Source organism: Schistocerca cancellata, chromosome 7 (assembly GCF_023864275.1).
Source record: "Schistocerca cancellata isolate TAMUIC-IGC-003103 chromosome 7, iqSchCanc2.1, whole genome shotgun sequence".
NCBI classification, from domain to species: Eukaryota; Metazoa; Arthropoda; class Insecta; order Orthoptera; family Acrididae; genus Schistocerca; species Schistocerca cancellata.
Genome location: NC_064632.1, coordinates 595,537,994 through 595,551,244, shown reverse-complemented (window position 1 = coordinate 595,551,244; position 13,251 = coordinate 595,537,994). Strand labels below are relative to the sequence as shown.

At 40.9% G+C, this 13,251-nt stretch overlaps 1 protein-coding gene across 2 annotated transcripts in view; it reads left to right on the top strand.

Moving 5' to 3' along the window:
* Positions 1-581: 581 nt before the first annotated feature.
* LOC126092592 (uncharacterized) overlaps positions 582-13,251 on the top strand; it is a 118,861-nt gene continuing 106,191 nt past the window's right edge. Inside the window, exons 1-5 of one of the 2 annotated variants that reach the window (XM_049908284.1) lie at positions 582-966; positions 1,077-1,204; positions 1,294-1,450; positions 1,536-1,661; positions 1,932-2,072. In XM_049908284.1, the coding sequence (XP_049764241.1) occupies positions 964-966; positions 1,077-1,204; positions 1,294-1,450; positions 1,536-1,661; positions 1,932-2,072 (555 nt within the window). In that variant the 5' untranslated portion in view covers positions 582-963. The other variant, XM_049908283.1, reaches the window with a different exon arrangement.

Genomic DNA, 13,251 nt, shown 5'->3' with positions numbered 1-13,251 from the left:
CCCTCAGTCTCCTTAACAAGGAGACTAATAGTATGTCACAAGAATTTCATGAAATTCGTTTACGGACTTTTTTTTGTATTACATCTCTTTATCCTAGCTCCACTTATTCGTTTCGATGGTGCTTTCTCAACGAACTTACGACCTTTATATCCCCATGGAAAAAGTGAGAGGAAAAAAGGCGCAAGGAAGCGCAAATCAGCCACTCACTTAGCCATTCCTGTTTTAAAACAAGCGTCAGGATTACCCAACTCAGCAGCGTAAATATTACGAACACGCAAGGAGCACGTGATATTCTTCACGTGTTCGGAGCATGCGCATGGAGTGTAGTTCTATGGTCTGTCGATCGCTGTTTGGAAATGTGAAATTACGTATGATACTACTAGTGTCAATGGAAACCACCAGTTGAAAATTATTCTTTGGTATGAGCCCATATAGAAAAATAAATATTATATAAGCTTTCAGAATAAATATTTCATAAAAAAAATTGCATCAAATGTAATTAGTTGCGTTAGAAGTCATTGATTTGATATCAAACGCCTAGAACAGTTGAGAAACGAATTCCGAAAATAAGACGACAACAACAACAACAAAAACAACAGTTGGTTGGGAGCGCTGAAATACTGCAACAAATCTGCTCCCTTTGCTGGAGAAAGCTGTCTGATAACTTCTTGCAGGAAATTTCGTTTGTAATCTTCATAGCCTTCACACCTCTAGGAAGCTCCGCCCACAATTTCCTATCCTTCAGTGCGGCGCGAGCAGAACTTGTATAAATGAAGGCGGTTGCTGGTAGCAGCTAGTAAAATTATCTCCACTGGTTTTTGTGTGATAGGAACGTGACCTCTTCAGAAAGGCAGAGTCCGGGTCACGGCGTATCAAGCAGCTATTTGCAGTCTGCGTGATAGTGCGTCGAACTTTTTGTAGCCGGCGAAGAAAACTTTCTTATTCCTTCACTCAGGACTCATTATGGTATGCGGTATTGGCGATATTACATCTACACGAAAGAGTGCTGCGTTTGCATTAGAAAACTGTTTTCGTCCTTGGCAATGACAGCTTCGTTCAATTGTTTTGTGTTTAAGGTTGACGATGGTTTCTCCGACACGATGGGTGACCCGGTAACTTCGAAATGCATGATAGTTGTATCCAACCGGTTACCCTTTGTTCTGAAGAGGAACGAGAAAACCGGTGCATTGGAACGAAAAGCAAGGTATTGTAATTCTTTTTAATGAAATGGGCACGGCAGTTGATATTTGTTAGTATTAAAATTAACTTACTTTGGCTTTTAAATTGCAATAGTGCAGGAGGTTTGGTTACTGCAGTAGCGCCAGTAGTGGTCCAGGGTCATGGTTTGTGGGTTGGATGGCCAGGTATTCATTTAGAAGATCCAGATGAGCCTATACCAGAATCCAATCCAAATGATAAAACTCCAACTGCTGGCCTGTTGTCCAAAAAGGTAAGTTATTTGGAGGTATTGTTCTGTGACTCGTTCGTTTTCTATGAAAGTAAACTCTTTTAAAATTGATCAATACCACTTTCAGGTAGTTCCTGTGTGTGTTGAACCAGGCAAGTTTGACTCATATTATAATGGTTGCTGTAATGGGACTTTCTGGCCTCTTTTTCACTCGATGCCAGACAGGGCTGTGTTCCTTGCTGAGCATTGGAAGGTAATGCGAAAGTAATATTTTATTTTTGTTGTGTCACAGTGATGACAGTTTCATTCTGATATGGTGGACTGCTTTATTTACTTTCATCAGTTGGATCATCTCCAATAACTGTAAATGTAATGGTATTGTGATAATTCTGCTGTGTTATTGCCATTGAATTTCTTACTGTTGTATTTACATCTGTTCTAAGAGTTTATGTATCTGGTTTCCAGACTGATATTGTGTCAAGACCATTTGCCTTAACACTTACGCAACTGCATTTGTTTACAGAATTATTACAGTGTGAATGAACTATTTGCTGAGAAAACAATAAAAGGTTTAAAAAGTTTACTAGAGGAGCAGCCAAATGCAACACCTCTTGTTTGGATACATGATTATCATCTTATGTTAGCAGCAAATTGGGTCAGGCAGGTAATGTTGATGAGGATCTCACACTTATTACATTTAAGTATTACTTTACATACATATAATTTGTGTTACATCTGGCATAGAAGAGGTGTATTTTGTCATATATATATGTAACTGCCTGTAAGTATGTATTAAATGTTTGTAACTTTTACCCGACCTCTGTAGTATGAGAACATCAATATACTTATTATGCTTTGTATATTTAGGTTACTGTAGGAGTACTGTGATTGTATTCATCTACTTTGGCAAATGGTTTCCACATATTAAGGAGATATAATTCTTTACTGATGCAGAACGTATGTACTTTACTCAAGCCACATCTGCAGTAGACTTCTTTCATTGTATAGCTCTTTCCCTTTAATAGCACCCCTACTGTTCAATTCTACACCTTAAACTTCATGCTCTCTAAGCACTCGACATAAGATCTTGTATGGCTATTACTGCATTTATGTAATTTTAATGTTTCACTACTTTACGTAGCCATAACAATAGGTTACATGAATTAAGAATAGGTTTTTAGTCTTTGATACTTAAGTTTTCTTTTAAAGTTTAGTAGGGACAAGAAAGTCACTATTAATGTACGCTTCATTGAAAAGGCTTAAAATAGAAATATCAGTTTTCCAGATTGAATTTGGACTCTTTACTGCATGTTAGTCAAATATTTTTGCATTATTGCTCAATATCCAAGCCCTGCATCTTACAAAAATACTTTTGTCTAATGCAAGAAAATGCTTTGGAGTTTGGAAGCTCTGAATGCTTATAGTAGGTTCTTCTGCTTATGCAAGAGAAGATTGCTTTGTTGCTGGGGATTTTTAATGCTGCAGAATTAAAGCGTAATTTAAATGCAAATGGAAAAATATTTTATTTCAATGGCAGATACCAAAGTAGTACTTTCCATGCTAAAAATAAAATTGTAAGTCGACTGCAATTACCAGAAACGGCTAATTGTATGTGTTCAAAAACTGAATTTGATTTATGTATCAGACTTTGAGGGCCTTTGTCATCTGTAGATGAAACACATGTATAAGAGTAAGATGAAGAAAGGTAACTAGAACACAAGTGCATAAGTAAATCAGGTAATTCAAGCGTTAGGGCACTGACATCAAAAACAGGAAATTAACAGAAAACAAGGGAAGTAGGTAACAGTTGAAATATATTTTAAATGAACTACCTAGGTATTAAAAAAATAAACTTTCACTGTTCATTTTTTTTATCCCCCCCTCCCCCCTGAAGGATATAAAAATTTTCACTCAAAGGCTGTATTTAGGACTAAGCAAATGATAAGGACCTTGTTTGTTATTACTCTATGAATAGACTTCTGTTTGCCTTACTGTTCCTTTCAGGAAAATATGTTATACTCTTACAATATTTACTGTGTGAAAATAAAAGTGCAGAAATAAGCTCTTACTTCACTATTGACAGAAAAAAATTGATTAATAATTATAGGCAGTACTTGATTATCAACTATTGGTGGAGGTATATTTACACTCTTTCCTTCAAAAACAGCAACATTGACAAGTACAGTACTAGAAGTAGAAATGACTGAACGTATGTATCACTCAGCCTTACAGTATCACAAGAAAGGAGTGAGGTATTCAGCCACTAAGATCATAGACTGCTGTTAATGAGATAGTATTAACTAAATTATCGGGCAGTGCTGAACGTAACATGACAATGATTTTAGAAAAAGCAGAAGATTGGCGGCATGTTTCTAATAATAATGATAGGAGACGAAGATGGTAGCGTGAAAGTTTCTTCGCAGTGCAAAATTTGTAGTAAAGTGGATAATATACATGTGTACTCAGCAGCCTATATTGTGGTGTGTTGCTCATTTAAGAGGCTGTTTCCATTTGATGGTTTCTTTTTTACTAAAAGTAAATAGAACACTATAGTGTTTCACAAAAACAATATAAATTAAACATGTAATTAACTCTCATTTCTGTGGTACATTTTGGGTGTATTGAAGTTTCGCACACAGCCACTGCGCTTTGACCAGTGACGTCGCCAATGTCAGTGTCACCTTGCTGGTTGATGGTGTCAGTATTCAGAGCTGAATGGGTGTGTGTGCACAAAAGGAGCAGCAAGCAGACATTGAGCTATTAACAAGTGTGTACTCCATGATGGGTACTTAAAGCACTGCTGCTAAAAGAATACAAGTTGAGAGCAATTAAATGTGTTACTTTAAGTAATTAAATTTTGCTCTATTAAGTGCGATCTAGATTTAGGTTTGATGTAATTTCCCAAAATCAGCTAAGGCCAATGGTTCCTATGGAGAAAGCAGGGGGAGGGAGGAAGATACTGCTGACTTCCTTCCCAATTCTTTTCCTATCAGAACTCGAACTCGTGTGTTATGACCTCTTTATCGATAGGAGATTATATGCAAATCTCCTCCTTCAAAGAGCAGTGCTAGGTTTCTATACATGTGCTCTGAAGCTACACCTACAGCACCTTAAAAAGTTTTTTCATTCGCTCATTAGCTTATAAATATTTAAACTGTTGATCGGTATATGGCTGGTGTATATTTTATATCACTTGTAGTGCAAAAGTATTTCAATAAAAATGAACTGCAGTAACAACACAATTATTCCTGAAATTGTATTCGCTTTAATATCTGTGCTTTGGGCATGTCCTGACTTGTTATAATACTCACATTTGGATGAAATATCTTGTTTGGACAAAACTTTGTGTAGGGTCTGTAGTTTCCATTACTGTTAAACAGCGGTCTTCACTGTAGGTGTTTTCACATTTCTTGTTGCTGATGACCAGTGAAACAGTAGGGCATCGAGTGGCAGCTGTTTTCAGGCCAGAAGTTGTTAGCAGAGTGCCAGGTGTCAGAGTAAATGATCGAACATATCATAGTGTGTATTGTTCTAATACAAAAGGTGCAACATCCTTGATGAAATACAACAGCCAGCCTGTGAAGTCTGGCTGAAATTCATCCTGTATAAAGCTTTGTTTTTCTTAACTGCCAGGTTGGGAATGACTGTCTTTTGCATTTATGGTAGTGGTTGATTTACCACTCGAGACTAAAATAAATACAACTGACCAACTTGTGTGGCCCCACTACTGCTCAACTGCATTCTTATGAACAGAATGCTCCTGTTTACCAGAACAGGTTGTTATTGACATTTTGGATTACTTGCTTTCTTTTGTTTGCCCAGTATATACTGGAATGGTTATTACTGCAGATAACATCATCTTGCTTTCCATTGCATAACATTATTCTGTTTTTCATTTGTGTCTTGTAACATCACCCAAGTTGCGGTAATTCATCAAAACAATGGAGCTCATACATGGACATAAAGCATATTTTAGAAAAATTCTTCAGGGTGATGACACCTTGAAAAAAAAAGAACTTCCAGCAGTAGCAGGCAAAATATTGCTTGTTTTATCACCACCATTAGTGGGGGATTATTCCAGCAAGGCTATACTATATCTGATAGATCCAAAAAGCATGTATGTAACTTTGACACAAACTGCTGCCAGCTGCCAGTATAGTGACTAAGTCAGGATCTGTCTAGTACAGATCTTAGAGTTGTGCAGAATATTTACTTTCCTGAATCAAAGTATTCCAAAAACTGTAGGTGTGACTATTTTTCCCAGAATATTTTGGAATGTTCAGTTTCCTGCCTAATGTGCATACATCTACATCTACATCTACATTTATACTCTGCAAGCCACCCAACGGTATGTGGCGGAGGGCACTTTACATGCCACTGTCATTATCTCCCTTTCCTGTTCCAGTCGCGTATGGTTCGCGGGAAGAACGACTGTCTGAAAGCCTCTGTGCGCGCTCTAATCTCTCTAATTTTACATTCGTGATCTCCTCGGGAGGTATAAGTAGGGGGAAGCAATATATTCGATACCTCATCCAGAAACACACCCTCTCAAAACCTGGCGAGCAAGCTACACCGCGATGCAGAGCGCCTCTCTTGCAGAGTCTGCCACTTGAGTTTGTTAAACATCTCCGTAACGCTATCACGGTTACCAAATAACCCTGTGACGAAACGCGCTGCTCTTCTTTGGATCTTCTCTATCTCCTCCGTCAACCCGATCTGGTACGGATCCCACACTGATGAGCAATACTCAAGTATAGGTCGAACGAGTGTTTTGTAAGCCACCTCCTTTGTTGATGGACTACATTTTCTAAGGACTCTCCCAATGAATCTCAACCTGGTACCCGCCTTACCAACAATTAATTTTATATGATCATTCCACTTCAAATCGTTCCGCACGCATACTCCCAGATATTTTACAGAAGTAACTGCTACCAGTGTTTGTTCCACTATCATATAATCATACAATAAAGGATCCTTCTTTCTATGTATTCGCAATACATTACATTTGTCTATGTTAAGGGTCAGTTGCCACTCCCTGCACCAAGTGCCTATCCGCTGCAGATCTTCCTGCATTTCGCTACAATTTTCTAATGCTGCAACTTCTCTGTATACTACAGCATCATCCGCGAAAAGCCGCATGGAACTTCCGACACTATCTACTAGGTCATTTATATATATTGTGAAAAGCAATGGTCCCATAACACTCCCCTGTGGCACGCCAGAGGTTACTTTAACGTCTGTAGATGTCTCTCCATTGAGAACAACATGCTGTGTTCTGTTTGCTAAAAACTCTTCAATCCAGCCACACAGCTGGTCTGATATTCCGTAGGCTCTTACTTTGTTTATCAGGCGACAGTGCGGAACTGTATCGAACGCCTTCCGGAAGTCAAGGAAAATGGCATCTACCTGGGAGCCTGTATCTAATATTTTCTGGGTTTCATGAACAAATAAAGCGAGTTGGGTTTCACACGATCGCTGTTTCCGGAATCCATGTTGATTCCTACATAGTAGATTCTGAGTTTCCAAAAACGACATGATACTCGAGCAAAAGACATGTTCTAAAATTCTACAACAGATCGACGTCAGAGAGATAGGTCTATAGTTTTGCGCATCTGCTCGACGACCCTTCTTGAAGACTAGGACTACCTGTGCTCTTTTCCAATCATTTGGAACCTTCTGTTCCTCTAGAGACTTGCGGTACACGGCTGTTAGAAGGGGGGCAAGTTCTTTTGCGTACTCTGTGTAGTATCGAATTGGTATCCCGTCAGGTCCAGTGGACTTTCCTCTGTTGAGTGATTCCAGTTGCTTTTCTATTCCTTGGACACTTATTTCAATGTCAGCCATTTTTTCGTTGGTGCGAGGATTTAGAGAAGGAACTGCAGTGCGGTCTTCCTCTGTGAAACAGCTTTGGAAAAAGGTGTTTAGTATTTCAGCTTTACGCTTGTCATCCTCTGTTTCAATGCCATCATCATCTCGGAGTGTCTGGACATGATGTTTCGAGCCACTTACTGATTTAACGTAAGACCAGAACTTCCTAGGATTTTCTGTCAAGTCGGTACCTAGTATTTTACTTTCGAATTCACTGAACGCTTCACGCATAGCCCTCCTTACGCTAACTTTGACATCGTTTAGCTTCTGTTTGTCTGAGAGGTTTTGGCTGCGTTTAAACTTGGAGTGAAGCTCTCTTTGCTTTCGCAGTAGTTTCCTAACTTTGTTATTGTACCACGGTGGGTTTTTCCCGTCCCTCACAGTTTTGCTAGGCACGTACCTGTCTAAAACGCATTTTACGATTGCCTTGAACTTTTTCCATAAACACTCAACATTGTCAGTGTCGGAACAGAAATTTTCGTTTTGATCTGTTAGGTAGTCTGAAATCTGCCTTCTATTACTCTTGCTAAACAGATAAACCTTCCTCCCTTTTTTTATATTCCTATTAACTTCCATATTCAGGGATGCTGCAACGGCCTTATGATCACTGATTCCCTGTTCTGCACTTACAGAGTCGAAAAGTTCGGGTCTGTTTGTTATCAGTAGGTCCAAGATGTTATCTCCACGAGTCGGTTCTCGGTTTAATTGCTCGAGGTAATTTTCGGATAGTGCACTCAGTATAATGTCACTCGATGCTCTGTCCCTACCACCCGTCCTAAACATCTGAGTGTCCCAGTCTATATCTGGTAAATTGAAATCTCCACCTAAGACCATAACATGCTGAGAAAATTTATGTGAAATGTATTCCAAATTTTCTCTCAGTTGTTCTGCCACTAATGCTGCTGAGTCGGGGGGTCGGTAAAAGGAGCCAATTATTAACCTAGCTCGGTTGTTGAGTGTAACCTCCACCCATAATAATTCACAGGAACTATCCACTTCTACTTCACTACAGGATAAACTACTACTAACAGCGACGAACACTCCACCACCGGTTGCATGCAATCTATCCTTTCTAAACACCGTCTGTGCCTTTGTAAAAATTTCGGCAGAATTTATCTCTGGCTTCAGCCAGCTTTCTGTACCTATAACGATTTCAGCTTCGGTGCTTTCTATCAGCGCTTGAAATTCCGGTACTTTACCAACGCAGCTTCGACAGTTTACAATTACAATACCGATTGCTGCTTGGTCCCCGCATGTCCTGACTTTGCCCCGCACCCGTTGAGGCTGTTACCCTTTCTGCACTTGCCCGAGGCCATCTAACCTAAAAAACCGCCCAGCCCACGCCACACAACCCCTGCTACCCGTGTAGCCGCTTGTTGCGTGTAGTGGACTCCTGACCTATCCAGCGGAACCCGAAACCCCACCACCCTATGGCGCAAGTCGAGGAATCTGCAGCCCACATGGTCGCAGAACCGTCTCAACCTCTGATTCAGACCCTCCACTCGGCTCTGTACCAAAGGTCCGCAGTCAGTCCTGTCGACGATGCTGCAGATGGTGAGCTCTGCTTTCATCCCACTAGCGAGACTGGCAGTCTTCACCAAATCAGATAGCCGCCGGAAGCCAGAGAGGATTTCCTCCGATCCATAGCGACACACATCATTGGTGCCGACATGAGCGACCACCTGCAGATGGGTGCACCCTGTACCCTTCATGGCATCCGGAAGGACCCTTTCCACATCTGGAATGACTCCCCCCGGTATGCACACGGAGTGCTCTTTGGTTTTCTTCCCCTCCCTTGCTGCCATATCCCTAAGGGGCCCCATTACGCGCCTGACGTTGGAGCTCCCAACTACCAGTAAGCCCACCCTCTGCGACTGCCCGGATCTTGCAGACTGAGGGGCAACCTCTGGAACAGGACAAGCAGCCATGTCAGGCTGAAGATCAGTATCAGCCTGAGACAGAGCCTGAAACCGGTTCGTCAGACAAAGTGGAGAGGCCTTCCGTTCAGCCCTCCGGAATGTCTTTCGCCCCCTGCCACACCTTGAGACGACCTCCCACTCTACCACAGGTGAGGGATCAGCCTCAATGCGGGCAGTATCCCGGGCAACCACAGTCGTAGTCCGATCGGGGGATGCATGGGACGAGCTGGCCGTCCCCGACAAACCCCCATCCGGACCCCCACAGTGATGCCCATTGGCAACAGCCTCAAGCTGTGTGACCGAAGCCAACACTGCCTGAAGCTGGGAGCGAAGGGAGTGTAAGAATCCCCACACCCCCTCAACCCGGCTAAGTTGTTGGCTGTCAGCCAGTAGTAATCCCATAAGAATGTGTAGTTTCACAGCAGTAATAACCAATAAGAAGTTCTAAGGTTTCCAGCTGTAGCAAGTGATTAAAATTTCATGAGCTTTTGTCAAGTGGTATGACTGACAGCGGGCTGCTGGTACACCCTTATATACACAAACTGCCGGCCGTGGTGTCGCTGGTTCACATGACATTGCCATAAATGGGATTGACTTGCATTCAGTGTGCCTGCCTCAGTCATGCAATTGCTGGATCCCATCCCACACTAAGCAGCAGGCTGCGGTATCTATTAAGGGTGCTCTCATTGATTTTTATTTCAATGACTTCTTTAATTACGTAGTCCCAGAAGCTGTTAGAGTGAACCTTGCATCTGCAGCTATCAAAGACGCTCATAGCCTTGGACTGGAATTGGGTTGACACAGCTGTGGTTTCCCAAGAATCATCATCACAGAAACTAACTACAAAGAAGCAGAAAGGGAAGTTCAGCTGCTTTCTGAACAACAACAACAACAACAACAACAACAACACAGTGCAACATGGTGACAGACATAGGCACAAGTGTAATGTTGCCACTCAAGGAAAGACCCAGCTTGGCACCGGACTACGGTACATTCCTGTCTGTGAAATTAATGCAGGTGTAATGTCAGCACTTAATAAAAGACCTAACTTGGCACCAGACCGCAGAACGTTCCTATCTGTGAAACAGCACCTGAAATATGCCGTGAAATGAACAGTACTCTCACAAAAGCAAAGCTACCAGCACCCACCATAGCCAAGGCTGAGCACTGCCCAAGCACTCTATGATGAAAGGCAATATGGTTAAGAATGTTATTCCTCAGACACATAGAGCACCAATTGATTATACTTTACTTAAGATCCCTAAAGTTGTTATGCCATTCTGCCTCATTCTATCCCCCATTGGTTCGCTGTCTGATGAAATGCTTGGCCAGTGGGACACTGTGACCATCATGTTAAAAACTCAGCTGATTTAATCAGCTGAATTAAGTTGTCAAATTAGTGAGGATAAAATTATTGTCAGTTTTGATGTGAAAGACTCTTTGGACCTAATACCTTAGTTGTTTGTAAGTGACATCTCTAAGTTGGATACACTCTTAAATCTTCTTATTTTTTGCTCACTGGCCAGTATTATGATCAGATGGATAGTGTTGTGGTAGGAAACCTGTTAGTTCCAGCTGTTGCAAACCTCTTTATGGAGAATTTAGAAGATATTGCCGTAGACACTGAACAATTAAAGCGTAGTTGTTTCTTTTGATACATTTACAGCACATTCATCACTTGAGCTTGAAAGGTTCTTTGAACATCTTAATAGCATTAACAATAACATCAAGTTTGCCATGGAGGTAGAAAAAGACTGTGGATTGTCCATCATCAACATTCTCATTTGCGGTAAACAGAATGGCTACCTAGGGCACTGCATCTATAGTAATCTTAGTCACACCGATCTGCACTTGCACGACATCAGCTATCATCACCCAGCACAGAAGTGCACTGTGTCCTAAGCGTTGATGAAGCATGCGAGAATATCAGATGCTGATAACCTGCCCCATGAGGTGAGCCACTGATGTGGGGTCTTCAGGAACTATGGCTACAACATTCATCAAATAAATTAAGTGATTTCAAGCAAGTATCTCAAAAAGATTGCTGACAAGGAGTAGAAAAAGAAACTTTTGCTGTGTGTGGCTCTGTGTCGGGCAAGATAAGACACAAGATCAAATAGATCTTCAGCCTTTTGATAAAAATTGGGCAGTTATTGAGACCAGTTAAAGATGCGCCAGTTCTCTGAAATTCTGGGGTATACAAGATATGTTGCGAATGTGATCAGTTTCACGTCGGACCAACAGGACACACTATAGAACAAAGCGGGAAGAAATATGAGAGGTTTTATCGCCTATGCTATCATCGAGGAATCTGTTTTAGCTTAGCATGCTTTAGGAAACTGTCACCAGATCAAATTTGATGAAACCTCTTTCGTGGCTCACATGAATGACTTCTGGTATTGTGTAATTAAGGAAGCCATTGGAAATAAAAATCACCGATAACACCTTTAGTAGAGACGGCAGCCTGCAACTGACCTTGGCGTGGGATCCAGTGGTTGAAGCAGGCGCATCAAAGACCGAGTCAATGTATGCCCATATATGGCGATGCCGCAAGCACCAGTGACATCACATCTGGCAACTTTTGTATGTAAGGAATGTACCAGCAGTCCACTGGCAGTCATACCACGTGACGATGGCCGAGGAGTGCTTGGCTGAAAGCTTGTGGGATTTTAATCACTTGAAGCAGCTGGAAATCTGAGTACTTTTTATTCAGTTGTAATTTTTTTCCATTGTTTTCCTGGCAGTGTGTGTTATGGATGTGTTTAGGCTTTTTATCAGCAAAAGTAATTGGCAAACATTACTGTTTTTGAAGGTCCTCCAGACTTTCAAGAAATAATTTACTTAGGTCAAGAACAGGGGCAGGACACATTTAATGTTTCTCCTTCTGAATTTAATATTATTCTTGTCATACCATTCACCTCTGTTTTCTGCTATTAAGATATGTCTCCATCCATGCAAGGAGAAGACCTTTAACACTATATTATTTTATTTTTCGATCCATCATTTTATGATCTACACGATGAGAAGTATTTGGCAAGATCACAGAAAATGCCAGCTGGGTGATTTGTATTGTTTAGTTCTAATATAATTGTGTTTGCAAGATCCTACACTGTCTTCTCAGTAAAGAAGTATTTAAGGAAATCAGACTGAGTTGTCGTAAAGAAGTTATTCTCAAAAAGACGGGTTCAGTATTTTATTGTAAGCTAACTTCTCAAAAAGTGTCATAACGTGTGTAGGAAACATGTCTGTCTATAATTAAGAGATTAGTCTCTTACATGCACTTCTTTTTATTCTTGTTGCTACTATATACTTCAGACTTACAAAGGTAACTCAGTGATGGTGCGACCAAGTCAGCACAAGACTTTAGTCCTTTGAGACTCTGTCATAGCCAGTAGCGCTACTACCTTCCAGTAACTTCTCTCGAAAGGCACCCATACACGTAACTGCTTGCTTGACAAATACACATGCACAAGCGTGCTTGCCTGAGCATGCTTGAGTGTGTATATGCATGTGCTCGATTGAGCGTGTGTACCAAGAATAGGGAGGCATGTACAGGCATTCGTCAGTTTGATTTGATGTACTTTTTATTTGGTACTGTTAAATTACATTCTATACAAATGTTTAACTGTAATGTAGGACAAGTCAGAGAATACACTATTACGTGGAGAAAAAGAGAAGGAAAGCAGCAATACAGTGAGACAGATACTGCAAATAGTTAGTATGGGAATAACATTTTTGTTTTTTAAACACGTAACTTTACATATTGTGTTTCCTCAATGCTTCTACAAGCACACTTGAGTTGTGTGGTGGCATGAGGAATTTGAGCATGCTTGTGCAAGTGTGCATGTGGAGCATACAGTTATGTGTGTGGCCATCATAACAGATCAGCTGGCAAAAGTAATGCTGCTGGTGGAGCATGCATTGCCTTTCTAAATAAGTTTATTAGATCTGCTTTCAATGGACCATTTCAAGTCATGTTTTCAGCTACTGTTAGGAATAAGTCATTGAATTTAGTAGGCAATGATTTTAATTTCATATCATTTTTCTCACTGTTAC